This window comes from Dermacentor andersoni, chromosome 10 (assembly GCF_023375885.2).
Source record: "Dermacentor andersoni chromosome 10, qqDerAnde1_hic_scaffold, whole genome shotgun sequence".
Lineage (NCBI taxonomy): Eukaryota > Metazoa > Arthropoda > Arachnida > Ixodida > Ixodidae > Dermacentor > Dermacentor andersoni.
Window position 1 is genome coordinate 35,898,343 of NC_092823.1, and position 20,933 is coordinate 35,919,275.

General features: G+C 48.2%; 1 protein-coding gene across 1 annotated transcript in view; it reads right to left on the reverse strand.

Annotated features, from left to right (window-relative positions):
• Window positions 1-1,267: 1,267 nt before the first annotated feature.
• Window positions 1,268-20,933, reverse strand: part of LOC126519115 (probable cytochrome P450 12a4, mitochondrial) — a 97,964-nt gene continuing 78,298 nt past the window's right edge. The window contains exon 7 of the mRNA XM_055065080.2: window positions 1,268-1,505. Coding sequence (XP_054921055.2) covers window positions 1,386-1,505 — 120 coding nt within the window. The 3' untranslated portion in view covers window positions 1,268-1,385. The remainder of the gene's footprint in view (window positions 1,506-20,933) is intronic.

The window sequence follows — 20,933 nt, forward strand, 5'->3', positions numbered from 1 at the left end:
ACGTCGGCACGATGTCCTAAACCTCCGCAGCCGTAACAAACCTCCGTGTGTCTCCTGTATAGCGTGCAGCGAAACATGCTCGCGCCGCAAGGCACATAACTGGGCCACCTTCATACCCTTGAACAATACTACCACAGCCGTGGTGTTCTTGATTCGTTTGGCCTCGATGGCTCCTGGATTGCGGTGGTTCACGATTCTTGCTCGGAGTTGAGCCTCGTTGACATCCATGTCGACACCCCGTATTACACTTTTACGCGTGCCGTCGGGGGGAACCGAGTACACAGAGATCCGGTACGTGCTTTCGCCTAGCCGGACTTGCTGTGCCTTTACGTAGGCGCACGCATTTTTCTCGTAAGAAGTACACACCACATAGATGTTTTGGGTACCGTTGGGGCAAATGTTGTCCTCTTCAACTTCGGCCGGAGCCAGGGCCGCCACCATGGCTAGGGCTTGCTCGAAATGTATTTGGCTAACCTTGGTCACGTTCGGGCCGTCCGTTGACCTGACGATGATGCGATACGTGTCCCTCGGCAGTCGAGGGAGCCTTGAGGTGGCGACGATGCACTGGTACGCGCTCCGTGGGTCGGCAGTGCGGCCTCCGTCCTTTTGCTCGCCAAGTCTTGGGTTAGTAGTCGCCGCTCTCATCCCCTTGCCGTTCTTGCGGCCGTATGCCGTCATCCAGCCGGGGCTGCTTGCTTCTTCTTGAGAGATGTCTTCTCCCTCCATGATCTCCATCCTGCGCTCCATCTTGGCCCGTGGCCGCAGGGCTAGGCCCAGGCCTACCCGCGCTGCCTCGCCGAGGTTAGGCCTAGCTACCGCGCTAGGGTTGGCTATGCCGCGGCGTAGTCGGAACTTCACACACTCGCAAAACGTCAAAAAAGTCACCCACCGTGAAACTTCCGGTACCGGTGAAATCCTCACAACTTGCTGCGCTGATTAACACACAATTTACTCGGTTTCGAGAAAGGAAACCAACCGAAAGCATTGAAAAAATCAGAAGCCGAAATCATCGCATCCGCACTAGTCGGCTCCTTCGTCTTCCTTTTCCTGGCTGTGACAGAGACAACGTTTTATCAAGGTTAACACAGGATCGCCTATTGTTAGTTCGCAGCTATCGCACCAGAGCACGCGGAATATAGCTGGAATATTTAAATAAGAAATGACACGTTATAGGCAGTGGTCTGGAGCTTTGTGCATTGCGACAAACGATACTTCGATGCAAGCTTTAGGTGCATACATGCAAGCTTTAGGAAGCAGGCATTCAAGCTTGACATGGGAAAAAAAACTTTTATTTCTGTACCGTGTTTCTGTCTTCGGGTGAGCGCTGCAGTCTTCATGATGACGAGTTAAAGGCGACGACAGTTTTATTTTAATCTTTGGAGAGGTTACGTTGTGGTGTTGAGTTCCACAAACCTGAATTTCGCTGGCTTTGCGGGCTTGCCGGTGAACTGCGTAAGAAAACCGATGTCGCCATGATGGTTCTCCACGCGGTATCGTTTAAGCACCTGCAGAAGAGAAGATAAATTGCAGTTGTACCTTTCATAGAAGCCTACAGGTCGGGCAGGCAACATCAAGTTGTCCATCATTGTTTGTGTTTTGTTTTATACTGACGGAAGAACTAAAGAACGAAGATAAAAGAGCCAAAGGATGTAGATCCACCTCTTGTTCTTTTAGCGGGCAGCTTTCACGCGCCCGTTCCTCGGTCGAGCGTCCGCGTGTTCACAGCGCGAACGTGCGGCTGCCACTGCTCGCGTGTCCGTCGTCGTCTGCTAACACAGCTGCCTTGTTGGTGCCGCTCGGTATAACCACGCGAACGCGCTCCTGCCACTGCTCACGCGTTCGTCGTTTTCTTCTTCCACAGCTGGCTCTGATGCCGCTCATCATGCTAGCGTTGCCATACCTCCGCGAAGGCGCTGGCTAGCACTGGCCCACTGTCAGTCGGTTCGGTGATTTCGATCTCAAATTCGTGGCCTCAGTATAACGCGAACTGAAAACACGCGTAAAGCCGCGCCCAAATTTCTTATTAGGCACTATCGTAATTGTGGAACATTTTATGTTCGTTATTAAGTTCTTCCAACAGCTAAGCACTAAGCACAACACAACCCTGAATGTCCAACTAGCCACGTTGATTGCCTTACATCATCATCATCATCATCAGCCTGGTTATGCCGACTGCAGGGCAAAGGCCTCTCCCATACTTCTCCAACTACCCCCGTCATGTACTAATTGTGGCCATGTTGTCCCTGGTAGCAGCGGTGGCGTAGAGGTAGAACACCCGCCTCGCGTGCAAGAGGTCCGTGGTTCGAATCCCGGTGCCGCGCAATTTTCCACCGGATTAAAAAAAAAAAAAAAAATCCGCGTGTTGATAAAATTGCATAAACAGGCCTGGAGTGTGGCCTGATGCCGGTGACCAGAACCGGTAACACACTCCCTCACCAGAGCAGGATTGGCCACCCTGGTGCAGTACTTGGCCACAACCTCCTATATGAACACAACAATCAAACCCCGGCCCTCAGTCCCCAGCAGCTGCGAAGCAACTGACCACGGCGGCGGTCAGACCTGCGACGCTGCAGAGGGTGCTAAGAATCCCTGGCTCCGGACAGGCCGCCATTGGAATATGAACCTGGCAACGTTTAACGCAAGAACATTATCTAGTGAGGCGAGTCTAGCAGTGCTATTGGAAGAATTAGAGGGCAGTAAATGGGATATAATAGGGCTCAGTGAAGTTAGGAGGCCAAAAGAAGCATATACAGTGTTAAGGAGCGGGCACGTCCTGTGCTACCGGGGCTTAGCGGAGAGACGAGAACTAGGAGTCGGATTCCTGATTAATAAGAATATAGCTGGTAACATACAGGAATTCTATAGCATTAACGAGAGGGTGGCATGTCTTGTTGTGAAACTTAATAAGAGGTACAAAATGAAGGTTGTACAGGTCTACGCCCCTACATCCAGTCATGATGACCAGGAAGTCGAAAGCTTCTACGAAGACGTGGAATCGGCGATGGGTAGAGTGAAAACAAAATACACTATACTGATGGGCGATTTCAATGCCAAGGTAGGCAAGAAGCATGCTGGAGACAAGGCAGTGGGGGAATATGGCATAGGCACTAGGAATAGCAGGGGGGAGGTATTAGTAGAGTTTGCAGAACAGAATGATATGAGGATAATGAATACCTTCTTCCGCAAGCGGAATAACCGAAAGTGGACATGTAGGAGCCCGAACGGCGAGACTAGAAATGAAATAGATTTCATACTCTGCGCTAACCCTGGCATCATACAAGATGTGGACGTGCTCGGTAAGGTGCGCTGCAGTGACCACAGGATGGTAAGAACTCGAACTAGTCTAGACCTGAGGAGGGAACGGAGGAAACTGGTACATAAGAAGCCGATCAATGAGTTAGCGCTAAGAGGGAAAATAGAGGAATTCCAGATCAAGCTACAGAACAGGTATTCGGCTTTAAGCCACGAAGAGGATCTTAGTGTTGAAGCAATGAACGACAATCTTGTGGGCATCATTAAGGAGTGTGCAATAGAAGTCGGTGGTAACTCCGTTAGACAGGATACCAGTAAGCTATCGCAGGAGACGAAAGATCTGATCAAGAAACGCCAATGTATGAAAGCCTCTAACCCTACAGCTAGAATAGAACTGGCAGAACTTTCGAAGTTAATCAACAAGCGTAAGACAGCTGACATAAGGAAGCATAACATGGATAGAATTGAACAAGCTCTCAGGAACGGAGGAAGCCTAAAAGCAGTGAAGAAGAAACTAGGAATTGGCAAGAATCAGATGTATGCGCTAAGAGACAAAGCCGGCAATATCATTACTAATATGGATGAGATAGTTCAAGTGGCTGAGGAGTTCTATAGAGATTTATACAGTACGAGTGGCACCCACGATGATAATGGAAGAGAGAATAATCTAGAGGAATTCGATATCCCAGAAGTAACGCCGGAAGAAGTAAAGAAAGCCTTGGGAGCTATGCAAAGGGGGAAGGCAGCTGGGGAGGATCAGGTAACAGCAGATTTGCTGAAGGATGGTGGGCAGATTGTTCTAGAAAAACTGGCCAGCCTCTATACGCAATGCCTCAAGACCTCGAGCGTACCGGAATCTTGGAAGAACGCTAACATAATCCTAATCCATAAGAAAGGCGACGCCAAAGACTTGAAAAATTATAGACCGATCAGCTTACTGTCCGTTGCCTACAAAGTATTTACTAAGGTAATTGCAAATAGAATCCGGAACACCTTAGACTTCCGTCAACCAAAGGACCAGGCAGGATTCCGTAAAGGCTACTCAACAATAGATCATATTCACACTATCAATCAGGTGATAGAGAAATGTGCGGAATATAACCAACCATTATATATAGCTTTCATTGATTACGAGAAAGCGTTTGATTCAGTCGAAACCTCAGCAGTCATGGAGGCATTGCGGAATCAGGGTGTAGACGAGCCGTATGTAAAAATACTGAAAGATATCTATAGCGGCTCCACAGCCACTGTACTCCTCCATAAAGAAAGCAACAAAATCCCAATAAAGAAAGGCGTCAGGCAGGGAGATACGATCTCTCCAATGCTATTCACAGCGTGTTTACAGGAGGTATTCAGAGACCTGGATTGGGAAGAATTGGGGATAAGAGTAAATGGAGAATACCTTAGTAACTTGCGCTTCGCTGATGATATTGCCTTGCTTAGTAACTCAGGGGACCAACTGCAATGCATGCTCACTGATCTGGAGAGGCAGAGCAGGAGGGTGGGACTAAAAATGAATCTGCAGAAAACTAAAGTAATGTTTAACAGTCTCGGAAGGGAACAGCAGTTTACGATAGGTAGCGAGGCACTCGAAGTGGTAAGAGAATACATCTACTTAGGACAGGTAGTGACTGCTGATCCAGATCATGAGAGTGAAATAATCAGAAGAATAAGAATGGGCTGGGGTGCGTTTGGCAGGCATTCGCAGATCATGAACAGCAGGTTGCCATTATCCCTCAAGAGAAAAGTGTATAACAGCTGTGTCTTACCAGTACTCACGTACGGGGCAGAAACCTGGAGGCTTACGAAAAGGGTTCTACTTAAATTGAGGACGACGCAACGAGCTATGGAAAGAAAAATGATAGGTGTAACGTTAAGGGATAAGAAAAGAGCAGATTGGGTGAGGGAACAAACGCGCGTTAATGACATCTTAGTTGAAATCAAGAAAAAGAAATGGGCATGGGCAGGACATGTAATGAGGAGGGAAGATAACCGATGGTCATTAAGGGTTACGGACTGGATTCCGAGGGAAGGGAAGCGTAGCAGGGGGCGACAGAAAGTTAGGTGGGCAGATGAGATTAGGAAGTTTGGAGGGTCAACATGGCCACAATTAGTACATGACCGGGGTAGTTGGAGAAGTATGGGAGAGGCCTTTGCCCTGCAGTGGGCGTAATCAGGCTGATGATGATGATGATGATGATGTCCCTGCAAACTTCTTAATCTCATCCGCCCACCTAACTTTCTGCCGCCCTCTGCTACGCTTTCCTTCCCTTGGAATCCATTCCGTAACTCTTAATAACCAGCGGTTATCTTCCCTCCTAAATGAGCTTATTATATATATAATACTACTGCAACATAGTCTGTCTTCGGCGCTTTTATTCTTGGTCATTGAGATTATTTCGAGATATTAGGGACTTGAGAGGAAGCTTTTCCTCATGGGCTCTTGTTTGAATACATTAGAAAGTTGAAATTGTTTTTCTTCGCAACCACGGAACCAAATATCACAAATTTAGTTGCACATAAAAAAAACACTCATATCTAGTCACTGTCGCAACAGAACTTTAGATTTAGGCCTGCATTTTGAAAATAAAGATTCGTGAAAATTGCAAACTTTCATAAAGGAAAGCCTTTCAAATATACGACTACGTAACTAAGAGATAAAAAGATGTACCAATTTTGTCGAATTCATATAATACAACATGTGTTGGTATTACATCTGGTTTTAAGAGTCGTACTTTTGCAGAACCCTTATAAATATTTCACCCCTTCACGCAAGGCATTACTTCATATACTGAATTTGCCCGCGTTAGCTGCTTTAACGGATCCCGTTTGCAAAGCTGCAATATGCGTCTTTGATGCAGAGGTGCAACTTTGTAAATTTGCGCTTGCATGCTTTTTAAACTAACCAATTCTTTTTTCAAATTCCTGTGAATACTTTCGCGCTCTAAATGGAAATTCTTCTTTTACAGCCGCTAACAATTAAACTGCGCTCTTTCGTTCAATAAACTTCATTCAAATCGGTCAGGAGGTTCCCTCGTAAAAGTATTTCTGCATGTTACATGTATTTCAATAGGAGGCATCGGAGTAGGCTCTGAGCTAAAGCTTGCACATAAAAGCGCCAACTAACCACACTTCCTGCAAATGCAGGAACGCAACGCACGCTTAAGAGTTAATGGAACAAGACTTGGATATTTGTTACCGACTGACTTATTTAGATAAACTAAGTTATCTGTCGTAAGCTAATTTGTAAACGATTACAGACGCCAGCGTGACGAAGGCTAGTTCAAATTACGCATTTTATTTTTGAGGGAACGCATTGCACCAACCCAGAAAAGGCGTTTTGCCTTCCCCCTCCCCCCCCCCCCCCCCCCAAAGCAACAGCCAGCAGCTTTCCACGCAACACCCTGGAGGGACTTCAAACCCTGGACCCTAGTGTATGCAGCGCTGTGTATGTCGTCTCTCGCAGTCCTTGTCCTTCGCGCTGTACGTTATCTTGCATCATGAATTACCAACTCCCCCAAGCAACCAGCCTAGTTCCCTACCCCCCCCCCCCCCAAAAAAAAAGAAGATAAAGACAAAAGAAAATTAAACGATGCAACAGCGTACATATATATCTACAGTGAACGTGCACAGCCACGAACACGTTCACTTCCCACATGCTGATGGAGTATGAAAAACTGTGCACATATTCCCCATGGCAAATCAATGAAACCGAACGCAGCACACTATCACTTCTCTATTAGGAGGAAAAGCAGTAAGGATGCTGGGTAACAGCTTAATAACGATGGTTCAGTTACTATGTCCGCCTTACTATGTTGAACAAACACTGTCTTGTTCATTCGAAAATCTGTCATGATGAATATCTCTAATGCATATATGTGCAAGTTTGCATAAGTTGGATTCGAATTGACATCGTGAAGGTCGAGAGCCGAAGCCACTGCCTTTGGTCTTAATTAAGGCGAAGTGAATCAAGGAAGAGTTCATTAAGATAGAGTTTGTGGCGGCGCGACTATGGCCTTTGCAGCCGGTGAGGAAGAAGACGGCTGTTGTGCATGTAGCGCGAGAATAGAACGCGCTAGCTCGCTCGACCTGACGGGCCGCAGTAGCTGCCGATCCCACAATCTCGCGCGCCACCATGACTGGCCGGCCTAAATAAACCGTAGCTATGGGGGCTACCTCTTCGTGCCGCCTCCCACAAATTGTTAACCCGTACCAGCGTCAACACACCGACTCTGCGAAGGCGAGAGTGACATCCCATGGTTGTAGGGTGTCCGGCGATTCTATGTCGACATGCCGTAAATCTGGTTCATCCAGGTGAACAGCCATTTGCGTATTAACAAGGTTCCAGGCTACGGTTTCGTTCCAGGCTCCAGCTTCCACCACCGGCTCCGACTTCTACGAGGGCTTGCGTGCATTTGCCCACTACGCCACCTCGAGCGCTCAGTCACAACAGCTCTCGCCATTGAGCCATCGCGTCATTCGGCGTCTTATCGTGCCACATCGCACGTGTCCACCTGTGTCGATCGTCAGCACGCCCCGGCCCCAGCATCAAGCCTCTACTCGGCTCGCGAGCCTGCTCCCCAGCTTCAAGGCAGCTGCGCGACGACTCTTTCCAAGGAATTCACTGGGCCAAACGCAAGCGCTTTTGACTAATCTACGGCCCGCCACTCTCATTCCTTGGACGTTCCCTCAAGCTGTCCTCTTTCCTTTCGGGGGCAACTCAGTCATCAGCGATTAAGAGGCTCTCTCACTGGCTCCACTAGGCGCAAATTTCACTGTCGCAGGTACTGCGACGCCACAAGTAGAACCTTCGTTATGCCTTCAGCGACCAGCGCAACTCCAATAGTATCTGCATTCAAGATTTCGCCGCAAGCAGCAGCAGGCGAGCCTTCCGATTTTCGGTGCTCACACCTTCCGCGGATGCATGGCCTAACGAAGTTTTGCAGGAGCAGCTCTCCCATCTGGTTTCATCAGTTGAAGAATCACTTCTGCGTCAACAACGTGATTGACCAACACTTGCGATATCCCCATGCAAGTCGCGAGCTGCATGATGGTCTTTTTTCGGAGCTTGGACTTCCACCAGGCCCGGGCATCTACGGCAACTTGTGACAGGTCGTGATTTCGTACTACGGCGCCACTGTGGCTGCGCCGAGTTGCACCGTGCTGGCCATGCGGACGTCGGCAGTGCGGGACTTGCACAGACGTTGCCTGGACGTCTTGTCGGACGCTGCGAATTGCCAGAAGTGTGTGCGGGCTTGCGGTAATTCCTCCTTCTGTGCGCGTGCCTTTCGCACATTTCCAATCGCGCTGCGCACTAAAAGGATGGGGGCGGTGCTTAAGTGGCATGACTATCGCTTCAAGCGCCGGTGAGGATGAAGACGGCACACGTGCATGTAGGGCGACAGTAAGAACACGCTAGTGCGCTCGAGCTGAGCGGCCGCGGTAGCTGCCGCGCCCGTGATCCCGCGGTGCCGTGGTTGACTGGCATAAATAAACCGTGGCTACGGTGGATACTGTTCGCACGGCATCGCACAAATTTATTAAGGCACTCGAGCCCGCGACCCATCATGCAGATACGGGCGAACCGGCCACATTTCTAAGTTGGATTGGAATTGACATCTTGATGCCGTGAGTCGAACCCACTACCTTTGGTGTTAATTTAGGGGAAGTTAAATACGGCATGGTTATTAAGGCAGTCGAACGCACGACATTTAGTCTTATTCGAACGACAATATCCGATAATGTAATGAAAGTCTCAAGAGCGCCCAGGCTTTCGCCGTCATCCTCTTTAGCGTAGCCTAAAGTGACTGCAACCTTCTTTTTCCTGGCACTGTGAGACGTCTGTCCCACGACAGCGTTTATTGCTAAACTCAATAACTCAAGTTGTAACACGCCATTTCATATAATCTAAAAAGGTGTTTTGCATCTTCAGGTGCATGTTGTCATAGGTCATCTCTAGGGGCTCTAGCCCATCATCAGTACTTGGTATCTCGCTGATGCACAGATTTAAAGGAATAAGCAAAGTTTGTACAAGGACAATCTCAGGTGTGGTGAGCCGATGCCCGTTTAGGCAAAAATATCATGCGGGTTGGGATATAAACATGGATTCCAATCTTCTGTAATGACCTTCATACTTATTTAACAATGTTTGTGCCGCCAGTAAACAGCATCTAAATATTAGGGGCGACTGTACTTCTTGGTGTAGCGCATTAGTGGCTAAACATATGGTAATCCGCAACACAGTCGCCAGACCTTCTGGTGCAGTAGAAGATAATGTAATTTGTTAACTGACACACACACAAGAAATACACACCCTAAAAATGGCGCGCACTTACAATTCATATATCATTAAAATATTATTTCTTGGCATCCCCGAGGGAATATAGCGTAACTTACGTAGCATACCAACGGATCTTACTCCATTTTAACTGTACTGTCCATACGCTATCATATTTTACACCCAAATAATTCACCGACTCTTACACGGTAACCGAGTGATACGTAAGCACGTTTTTTTTTTTTTTTTTGGAAAAGCAATATGAACTACTTTGTAACGTTATGGGAGAGGCAAGTATTGTCCAAACAGAATTCCATGTTGAAGAGGTAATATTGTAGTGACTATACCGGGAATAACTATGACTTTCTGATGCGAAGAAAGCCATATCATCTTCGTATACATACGTGTGTACTCTTTACGGACGTGGGATGGAACTGAGAAGTATATTTAATATCGATTTCTTCGCTTTACGCGGAATGCAACTCATGAGTATAATAAACGATGCTTTTGTTCGCTTTACTTTTCGTTCCAAACTTAGCTGCGTTTCATGCCAACTTCTTCAATTCTCTGTGGTTGTCGACTATTTCGGTCGCCAACTTTTCCATTTCTTTCCTTTCTTTCTCCTCGTCTATCTGGGCAACTAGACAGTGGAACACATGAACTCTGAAGGATTGGCTAAGAATGTCCTTGTACATATGTAACATTCATGGGCCCCATAATGTGAACCTTTTGTGATCCCTATTTATTCTAATCACCTAACTTCAAATTACCGCAACCGCCCACGTTGACATAGGGAGGTGAATTGCCGCGTTATCTGAATCGCGCAATGAAACGCTTTCTTCGTTAATGATAGGTTACTTTCATTTGCTTTATGAAGCGAGTAGCATTGCCACAAGTTAGCGCTCGACCCCTCGGTATATTACACCTCCTTATATTCAAGGTATATGCATCATAGACCGCATTCACTTTAGACCTTATTTTGCACATAGTCAATCCTGCGAATTTTCTTTCCTTCCGAGCACAATAGTTGAACGGAATCGACTCAAAGAACCTTATTCAACACCTTTCGTGTACGAGGCGCAATTCATGGATTCAGAAGCGGCTTATCACTGCCTCTGTAGTGCCTATGTATGAAGTTTCTTTGTTAGCACCTAAAATAGGCTTTTCCGGGTGGTTGTCTGTTTAGAAAGCACATTTGGTTACCTCTTTCCACAAGAACTGGTAGTTTCGGCAGACGCTGTTTCGAATGAAAGTGCACCTGACAACGTGACCTAACACATAAGCGCTTGCACTGTGAGTTAGTCGAACATCTCATGGCCTCTCACCATATGGCTCCTAGTTGTAAACAATGCCAGAGAAAAGGTCACCAAAAGTCTTCTTGAGCAGTGTACACGCGAGTTCATGTTACCTTAGTGGCGGGCATTAGAGAACGAAAAGCGCAGAATATTGAAATACGCGCATTGTACATTAGGGCTTGGGAGTAGTCGACCGTAGATTGCGCTAAGCATGCCTTAGGAAGAAGCGTGCAAAGTCCACTGGAATCACTAACGACTGTACGTATACCACTAAGTTTTCAGTACCTCTATTGCTGTTCTGTTTCTACAGCCATACCAGGCTGAGATAGCGTCTCCGAAATCTTGCAATAGATGAGACATAAACTCTGCCCCCCACTGCACGTTGCCCCACTCACTTTATCTAAACATATGTGTGAAAGGAGACGCATACTCTTGTATTCCAACTTGCACTAACAACTAAAACAGTGTTGAAACAGTACATAGTGCAATATACCAAAAGCGCTTAAATAAAAGGAAGACATGTGAATAGTTCAAGAGTAGTGACACGGCTACAGGACCCAGCCATAATTAGACATGAGTAGGTTTCGGAATTTAACTCCTGCGGGGACGGTAGAGTATCCGCCTCCCGTGCAAGAGGACCGTGGTTCAAATCCCGGTGCCGCGCAATTCTCCACCGGAAAATAAAAAACAAAACCGTGTGTTGAGAAAATTGCACAAACAGGCCTGGAGTGCGGCCTGATCCCGGTGACCAGAACCGGTAGCGCACTCTCTCACCAGAGCACGATTGGCCACCCTGGTGCAGTACTTGGCCACAACCTCCTGTATGAATACAACAATCAAACCCCGGCCCTCAGTCTCCAGCAGCCGCGATGCAACTGACCACGGCGGCGGTCAGATCTGTGACGCAGCAGAGGGTGCTAGGAATACCTGGCTCCGGACAGGCCGCCATTGGAACTGAACCTGGCAACGTTTAACGTTAGAACGTTATCTAGTGAGGCGAGTCTAGCAGTGTTATTGGAGGAATTAGAGGGCAGTAAATGGGATATAATAGGGCTCAGTGAGGTTAGGAGGACAAAAGAAGCATATACAGTGCTAAAAAGCGGCCACGTACTGTGCTACCGGGGCTTAGCGGAGAGACGAGAACTAGGTGTCGGATTCCTGATTAATAAGGAAATAGCTGGTAACATACAGGAATTCTATAGCATTAACGAGCGGGTGGGAGGTCTTGTTGTGAAATTTAATAAGAGGTACAAATTGAAGGTAGTACAAGTCTACGCCCCTAAATCCAGTTATGATAACCAGGAAGTCGAAAGCTTTTATGAAGACGTGGAATCAGCGATGGGTAAAGTCAAAACAAAATACACTATACTGATGGGCGACTTCAATGCCAGGGTAGGCAAGAAGCAGGCTGGAGACAAGTCAGTGGGGGAATATGGAATAGGCTCTAGGAATAGCAGAGGAGAGTTATTAGTAGAGCTTGCAGAGCAGAATAATATGCGGATAATGAATCCCTTTTTCCTTAAGCGGGTTAGCCGAAAGTGGACGTGGAGGAGCCCGAATGGTGAGACCAGAAATGAAATCGGCTTCATACTCTCCGCGAACCCTCGCATCATACAAGATGTAGACGTGCTCGGTAAGGTGCGCTGCAGTGACCATAGGATGGTAAGAACTCGAATTAGCCTTGACTTGAGGAAGGAACGGAAGAAACTGGTACATAAGAAGCCAATCAATGAGTTAGCGGTGAGAGGGAAACTAGAGGAATTCCGGATCGAGCTACAGAACAGGTATTCGGCTTTAACTCAGGAAGAGGACCTTAGTGTTGAAGCAATGAACGACAATCTTGTGGGAATCATTAAGGAGTGTGCAAGGGAAGTCGGTGGTAACGCCGTTAGACAGGAAACCAGTAAGCTTTCGCAGGAGACGAAAGATGTAATCAAGAAACGCCAATACATGAAGCCTCTAACCCTACAGCTAGAATAGAACTGGCAGGACTTTCTAGGTTAATCAACAAGCGTAAGACAGCGGACATAAGAAACTATGATGTGGATAGAATTGAACAGGCTCTCAGGAACGGAGGAAGCCTAAAAGCACTGAAGAAGAAACTAGGAATAGGCAAGAATCAGATGTGTGCGTTAAGAGACAAAGCCGGTAATATCATTACTAATATGGATGAGATAGTTCAAGTGGCTGAGGAGTTCTATAGAGATTTATACAGTACCAGTAACACCCACGACGATAAGGTGAGAGAGAATAGTCTAGAGGAACTTGAAATCCCACAAGTAACGCCGGAAAAGGTAAAGAACGCCTTGGGAGCTATGCAAAGGGGGAAGGCAGCTGGGGAGGATCAGGTAACAGCAGATTTGTTGAAGGATGGTGGGAACACTGTCCTAGAAAGATTGGCCGCCCCATATACACAATGCCTCATGACCTCGAACGTACCGGAATCTTGGAAGAACGCTAACATAATCCTAATCCATAAGAAAGGGGACGCCAAATACTTGAAAAATTATAGACCGATCAGCTTACTGTCCGTTTCCTGCAAACTATTTACTAAGGTAATCGCAAATAGAATCCGGAATACCTTAGACTTCTGTCAACCAAAGGACGAGGCAGGATTCCGTAAAGGCTACTCAACAATAGACCATATTCACACTGTGATGCTATTGGGGCCGGATCACTCCAGTAAGAGGCAGACGCAGCGCGCAGAAGCACAAACACACATCAGACTTGTATTGACGTACATAACACAGATAACGGCACACACACGTGACAGTTCCCCAAATACCCCATAGATGACATGCGGCTATAGCTATGTATCGGTGACTTATAATTGGCCTACAGTTCAGGCGGAAGCGCGTGTCGCCGTGTCGGAGACCTCGTGGAACAGATGTCGGCCAGCGGGGTCGGATAGCAGTGTCGGCCGGCGGGTCGGACCGCCGGGTTGGACGGCCGGGTCGGACCGCCGGGTCGGACGGCCGGGTCGGACGGCCGGGTCGGACCGCCTCGCGGGGCTCAGGTGGCCGGCCGCAGTCACCTGGTCGCGTCCACAGCTGGCTGGGTAGCCCTGTGGTCGCTCACACGAACGCTCGACCGCCCCGGTTCAGGACCGCCAGCCCTCCTGGACCAGTGCCCAGCGGAAGAGCGGGGCGAGGTCACCTCCCAGCGGGCGACAGCGTTGTTGTGGCGTATGGGCGCGGGTGGCGATAGCTCCTATGGGCCAGACCCCAGCGAGGAAGCTCTTTTCCGTCGACCGCCGAACCTCGCGCACTGCTCACGCCACGGGCCACGGGCCACGGGCCACACCCCCTCGCGCCACGCTTTTTGAGGCGCCTATGCCGACGCTCCCAAATTGGTGTGGATGATGATGATGGTCCTCTTCGCCACCACACGGCACACTGTCTTCATTTCTTTATGCTTCCACTCCCGCGTACCATATATTATGACAATACCCCCCTTTTCGAGAAAGTCGTTCACAACTATTCTAACACACGGACGCGGAATGAAAAGAAAGGGAAAAGGAAAATTGTCGTGTACGTTAGTCCGATTGTTCATATAAGCACACGACACACATTGTTCACAGGGCACTGCGCCCAGTTAAAGTACTAATGCAAAGGTCTGTACGGTTTCAAATAAGCACTAAGCGCTTGAGTGGTCGCATTGTCTAATCGCATTTTGATGTATTAACAGGTGATTACGTGCGACTCGACTCAAGTAGTCAGCTCCGACATTGTCACAACCATTTGTGTAGTTAGCAGTACAATAATACTGCTGCCAAAAGGAGACTCCAACGCAACACTCTGTTGCTCACGTGCTTGGGGTGCTCCTCTGTGGGCTTGTTTCCGCTGGCCTGATCCCCGGCGCTTTCTCGACTTCAGAGGGCCTTATGTCGGCACTTCTAAGACTTCAGGACCGAACGAACTTGTATTCTTGCACGCACACACAAGCACACACTGACGAGGAACTGGAGCGGCCTGTACTTTCCCTTTGGCGGTTGTCTTTTGGCACTTGTCGCACGACTTCACGAAGCGTTTTACGTCTCTGTGTACATTTGACCAATAAAATTCTTGTAGGACACGATCGGTTGTTCTCCTGATACCTTTATGTCCTGCCATGATGTTTTCATGCGCGACTTCTAATATGTCATGTCTAAATATTTTTGGTATGACCACCTGCTTAAAGGTTCTGCCAGTGGCCCGGTGGCAAAGGCGATACAACAATCCTTTTTCTTCGACGAATTCGTAGCTGTGACCCTTTCCCGAGTTAAACGACTTGCTCACTTTGGCAAAACTATGTTTCAGCGTGGGGTCTTTCCGCTGTTCTTCAATGAGTCGTCCTTTTGTGACGTCACGTAAGACGATTGTCGGAACGCACAAGTGACGAATCTTGCCCAGTTCTTCAGTTTTGGCTTCAGCCACGCTCGATACATGCTGAGGCTTCCTAGGCGCCTTAGTCAGCTTCCTTTCTATCGACGACGACTCCGCGTTGGGAGCAGCGGGGTGCTCCCAGTCAGAGTCCGGATCGTATGGTCCTCTGACGCCTGGAAGTTTTCCCAGAACAAGGTCGTAGAGGGGCTCGTCCATACATGCCACTGTTAACTTGCCTGTAAAATACGGCGTGTTCACTTGCACGACAGCTTCAGGCAAGTAGCTTGTTGAGCCGTCCAGAAGAACAACATTGCTCGTTCTTCCCGTCATATACACCTTTGGAACGAGTTCTCGTCTGACAATTGCGGTATTACAACCGGTGTCTCGTAATACACGAACACTTCTTCCTAGCAGCCGGCCTTCAACCACTGGCATCCCGTCGACGAGGAACGTTACAGCAGTCCCAGGGTTCTTCTCGTCGCTGTCACTTGATCGCCGAGTGTTCTTTCCTGGACGCTTTGATTCTTTCACTGGACGAGTCGGGACTGGTTGAGATTCGGTGAGTGCATACGCAGAACTTGGTTTGTTGTCCCCGTACCGAGTTCAATCAATCAAAAATCAAAAATGTTTTATTTCCAACAAACTTGATGGGGGTCCTCCAGGCGAAAAGCTGCGACATTGCGAAAAGCTGCGACTCGGCAATTTTCAGCAGTATGTCCCGTTCTGTCGCACAACTCACACTTCAGCATACGCTCAGGCGGGGTACGGCAGCCAGGAGCCAAATGTCCAAACCGGTGACAGAGGGTGCACATAAGTTGCGGTTTCCAGGGAGCTTCAATGTTTTTCCCACCAGAATCCTTTATGTTATCGGGACCCTTTCCTAGGTTTGTCCAGTTCTGCGCTTCAAGAAAGCGATCCGTCAAGCTAGCCAGTTCGTCAAGGGATTTGCACTCTCGCTCCTTCAAGAAAATGACTAGCTTTGGCTCACAACAATGCAGAAACTGTTCAGAGATCATGTGATCTCGTAGACCTTCATATGTTTTAGGCACGTTAGCCATCTCAATCCAATGATCAAAATAGGCTGAAATTCTTGCTGTTAACTGTCTTCCAGTTTCGCCCTCCACTGCTCGTGCTTTCCGAAACTTCTCTTGGTAGCCTTGAGCCGTGAATTGGAACCTCTGTAGTAAAGCTTTCTTTACCTTCGGGTAATCTAATGAATCGGCGGCAGTCATCCGACCGATTACAGTTAACGCTTCACCACTTAGACACATGCTCACAGCAAGAGTCCATTTTTCTTGTGGCCAGTCCTGCCCTGGTGCTACGCGCTCAAATCGCTGTAAATACGCGTGTAAGTCATCGCGTTTCTCGTCGAACAAAGGAAGTAACTTCTGCGGATTCAGGGATGACGAGGAGGTGCTGGGCGCAGTCAAAATTTCAGAAGCCGCTGCTGGCACATTGCGAGCTCCTTCCTGAAGCTGCAGCTTTAGCTGGAGGATCTCACGCTGCCTCTCGTCAGCTAAGCGCGCTAATTCAGCAGCTTCCTTGGTTGCCTCTCGCCCTGCAGCTCTCTCGTCCCTTTGTTTTGCCTGTTCGGCCTCAATCCATCTGCGAAGTTCTGCGCCTGACAATCCTATTTGGAGTCCTATCGCCGTGATTTTCTCTAAATCCATGGTGCCGTCTACTAATGTGCGTCTGCGCCAAAGCGAAACTGCCCCCTTTCACTGTATTGACGAGTGAATCCTGGAATCTTCTGATCGGCAGACACTGCTATCCGACCCCGCTGGCCGACATCTGTTCCACGAGGTCTCCGACACGGCGACACGCGCTTCCGCCTGAACTGTAGGCCAATTATAAGTCGCCGATACATAGCTATAGCCGCATGTCATCTATAGGGTATTTGGGGAACTGTCACGTGTGTGTGCCGTTATCTGTGTTATGTACGTCAATACAAGTCTGATGTGTGTCTGTGCTTCTGCGCGCTGCGTCTGCCTCTTACTGGAGTGATCTGGCCCCAATAACATCACACACTCTATCAATCAGGAGATACAGAAATGTGCGGAATATAAGCAACCCTTATATATAGCCTTCATTGATTACGAAAAAGCGTTTGATTCAGTCGAAACCTCAGCAGTCATGAAGGCACTACGGAATCAGTGTGTAGATGAGCCATATGTAAAGATACTGGGAGATATCTATAGCGGCTCCACAGCCACCGTAGTCCTCCACAAAGAAAGCAACAAAATCACGATAAAGAAAGGCGTCAGACAGGGAGATACGATTGACCCTTTATGCAGCGTTACTGTCGTACCTGGTCGCGCACCTTCATTCATTGCCAATGAGCCAAAAATACCTGGAACCTCATTTTGCCACTCCTAGTACTTCGCCAGCCTTAAGAACACTGACAACACGTTAACCTAGGCATCATTCATCCCTTTCTTCCCTGCCATTGAACGTTTGACACGATGTCCTGAAGTACAACCTCTCGTAAGGACGACCGCAACATAGGTCGCAACAACTGTCTTTGCTGGTTGGATGTCCCATTTCGACACCACTCGTCATGTCATAACCGATCAAGGATGGCAGTACCAAGTTCAAATCTTCAGAGCCCTCGGGTTCGCGACGGGTTTTGAGTGATAAAGGACCGCAAGTTACGACCACTCTGGGAACGGAAGGATCGAACACTTTAACCGGCAGCTCAAAGCAGCCATCATGTGCCATCGTGAGGCTTTCCCAGCTATTGCACTGCGTCTTCGCGCCACCTTCATGCCCGACATTTAAGCGACTAGTGCGGAACTAGTCTACGGGGAGCTACAACGCCTTCCCAGTAAATTGATTTCTGCAGGGCATGTCGCGGCCACTTCAGGTCCCTCCCATTTTATGGCCCCGCTCCGACGGACCATGACTGCCCTCCGTCCGTTGCCAGCGCTGCATCATTGCAAGCAGACGCCCTTTGTTTTCAAAGAGCTGGCGAAACGTTAAGATGCCTTCCTCCGCTGTGACAGTATCGTCGCGTCTTTCCTGCCAGCGAAAACCGGACCCCACCGCATTATCCATCACGACGAGAAAATTTCTAGTTTGCGCATCAGAGAAATGGACGTCTCCAACCCCATAGGCAAACTGAATAGCGCGACGGCGACGACGACGGCAAAAAAACGGCGATAATTTGCCCGGAATGTGCATGTAATTCCTATCGCAATAATATAAACGGCACCGCAGGGCAATCCGAATGGAGACGTGGACGACGATAATTCGCTTGGAGTGTCATGCCCATATAATTTATATCACAATAAAACCGCCCAGTTATAGTCCGGTTTGTCGTTTTAAGGATCAAGAAGAGGTTTTTGGAGGAATGATACAAGCGAAAAGGAGAAAAGTTTTTAGTCGTGAAGATTTTTCTCGGTGAATCCGATTTGCATGAAGGAAGCAGCTTGACTTGGATAAGGGAAAATCATCGCAATTTACACTTCTTCATAAGATAATTATTGATGGCATGTATCATACATACAAGCCTTCATGAATTCTGTTGCTTCTTTGAAACAGCAATTTTCACGCCTCGTCTAGAATGTCATTCTCGTGTTTCATCTCGTAAGTTTACCTTCAATGCGACTGTCAGTGCACCTCATTCGTGCTGTAATATAAAGCTATTCCAGACTGTTTCTATTCCATTACAGCCACTAGTCCTGAACGATTGGTGAAACATTTTCCAGATCACCTCCACCTGGGCTGTCCGTTATGCAACGTGGCGAAAACAGTTATAACTCGCCATCTGACATGATGTGTACATAGGAATCCTGCAGGAATAAATTATTTTCGGATTCTACGCCTTCTTGGACGTTAGCCCTTTGCTATTTGTTACGTTACGATAGCAATAGCAAATCGCTTGCTCGCAGGTGGCTGTGGCTCTGCCCGTTCGGAGCTGTCAGGGAGAATGGACCAGTCTGCGCAAATTAAAAACATTGTGGCAGTGTAACCTTGTGCAGCCTTTTCAGCAGGTGCACGGCATTGTTTTTCCCACTCTTCTTCACCAAGGACCCGTTTAGGAGGCATTTGTAAGCTTCTGTTGCCCGCCTGTGCGATTTGAACCAGTCACCGCGAGCTATGCAAGGGGAATCGCGCCAATGGCCGAGGCCGGCACCGCCCTCCCTAACCCGTTAACTATGTTTCCCTGTGCTAACTTCGCCCAACCGAAACACCCTCCACTTCTGCGTGCTCTTCGCCTCTCGTCAGCCCATTAGATAAGAACAACACATGTGTAGGTATGCAATGTCATTTGCTATCAACGCAAACAAAAATTGACCACCCTTGCACTACTCTGACGAAGGGTGCAAGCGAAGATTAGGATCCGCGGCTCTTCGTTGTCGTAACGCCTCGGCTTCGCGATCACTCTGGGCGAGGTTGGCACGTCGGCGACCAGCCCGTTCTCGAGCGAGTTCCCGGTGGCATTCATGGAACGCAGCCTGCTCCTCGGCAGAAACAACTAAACGCGGCCTCTCCTTCTGACTGCCGGGCCTGAAATGGCGGGAAACGGCGGGCGCGAGGCGAGCGAACACGCGCTCGCACAATTTCCCTCCTGCGGAGGGAGGGGACGTCCTATGATTGGCTCGCGCCTTGCGCTGCGTCTACGTGTTCATGCATATTAAAGCCCGCTTTAAAGGGCGCGTATGATGAACCCATAGTGGCTGAATCGGTTAGCCTGGCGGTCTCGCTACCGCAGCCCGACAAGCAATATTTATTTTTGCGCGGCTTACGTTTTTCGCTACAACCACAGCCACACCGACGGTGCACGTTCGGCAATACAAGTTTCGCTTGAAGAAGGGACTTCCTGCGAACAAGGAAATAGTTCATTCGGCTGCTCAGACAAGGCTGCGGGTCAGCGCCTTATGATTCCAACGGTGATTACGTAGGTTTTACGTAAACAGATTAGAGTAAAATCAGCATGGAATAGTTTTGCGTCATACGGCTCCCGCTTTACGGCAAGATTGTACAAGATAAAAGAGACGAACTTGAAGCTCTGTTATCATCTTTGCGCTGTGATGTTTGTGACTGGCTGTGAATTATGCCTTGACGAGTCGGTCGTAATAACGGATGTCTTTGCTGCCGAATACCTGTCTATCAACACGACAGAAATGCAGTTCGCGTTGTTGTATTTGTACTCTTCAAAGGAGGGAAGGCATACCTAGCTTCGGCACTGACTTGGATGACATGCTTTATGAGAGTGTTTACTGTAGGATTCTACTTTTCGTGGCGAATACCTCAGTGTTGCGGTATTTTATACTTCGCCAAGTAACAATAGCGGTCAGTTCTTTAATTTGCTTTCCAATTTATTCCAAATAAGATCCACCAGCTACTTTCTGATTGACGGTGATATTAACAAGCTTGATGTTCGCTGGGTGGATAAGGTGCCCACCTTTTCTGGCAGCTTCTCTCTTGACACTGATTTTAATGATCTCATTACCATTTACGGTTTCCTTCGGTGTGTTGATGTCCCTACGCTATGTCACGGTGCCGCTTATTCTGCTCTAGACCTTTCTTTTTCTAATTCTTCCAATTAGAGCAGTCAATGAGTACACTGCCATGCATCAGCGAACACGATGATGTATTGCCTTCCATTACGTGTCCGTATGCACACCATAATCCAAATATTATAAGAAATGTTTATTTTTTTAACAGGCGTAAACCTGCTAATATCACACGGCAACTGTGAGGACACTTTCAACCTTTTTATCTTGAAGCACTTCGCATTCC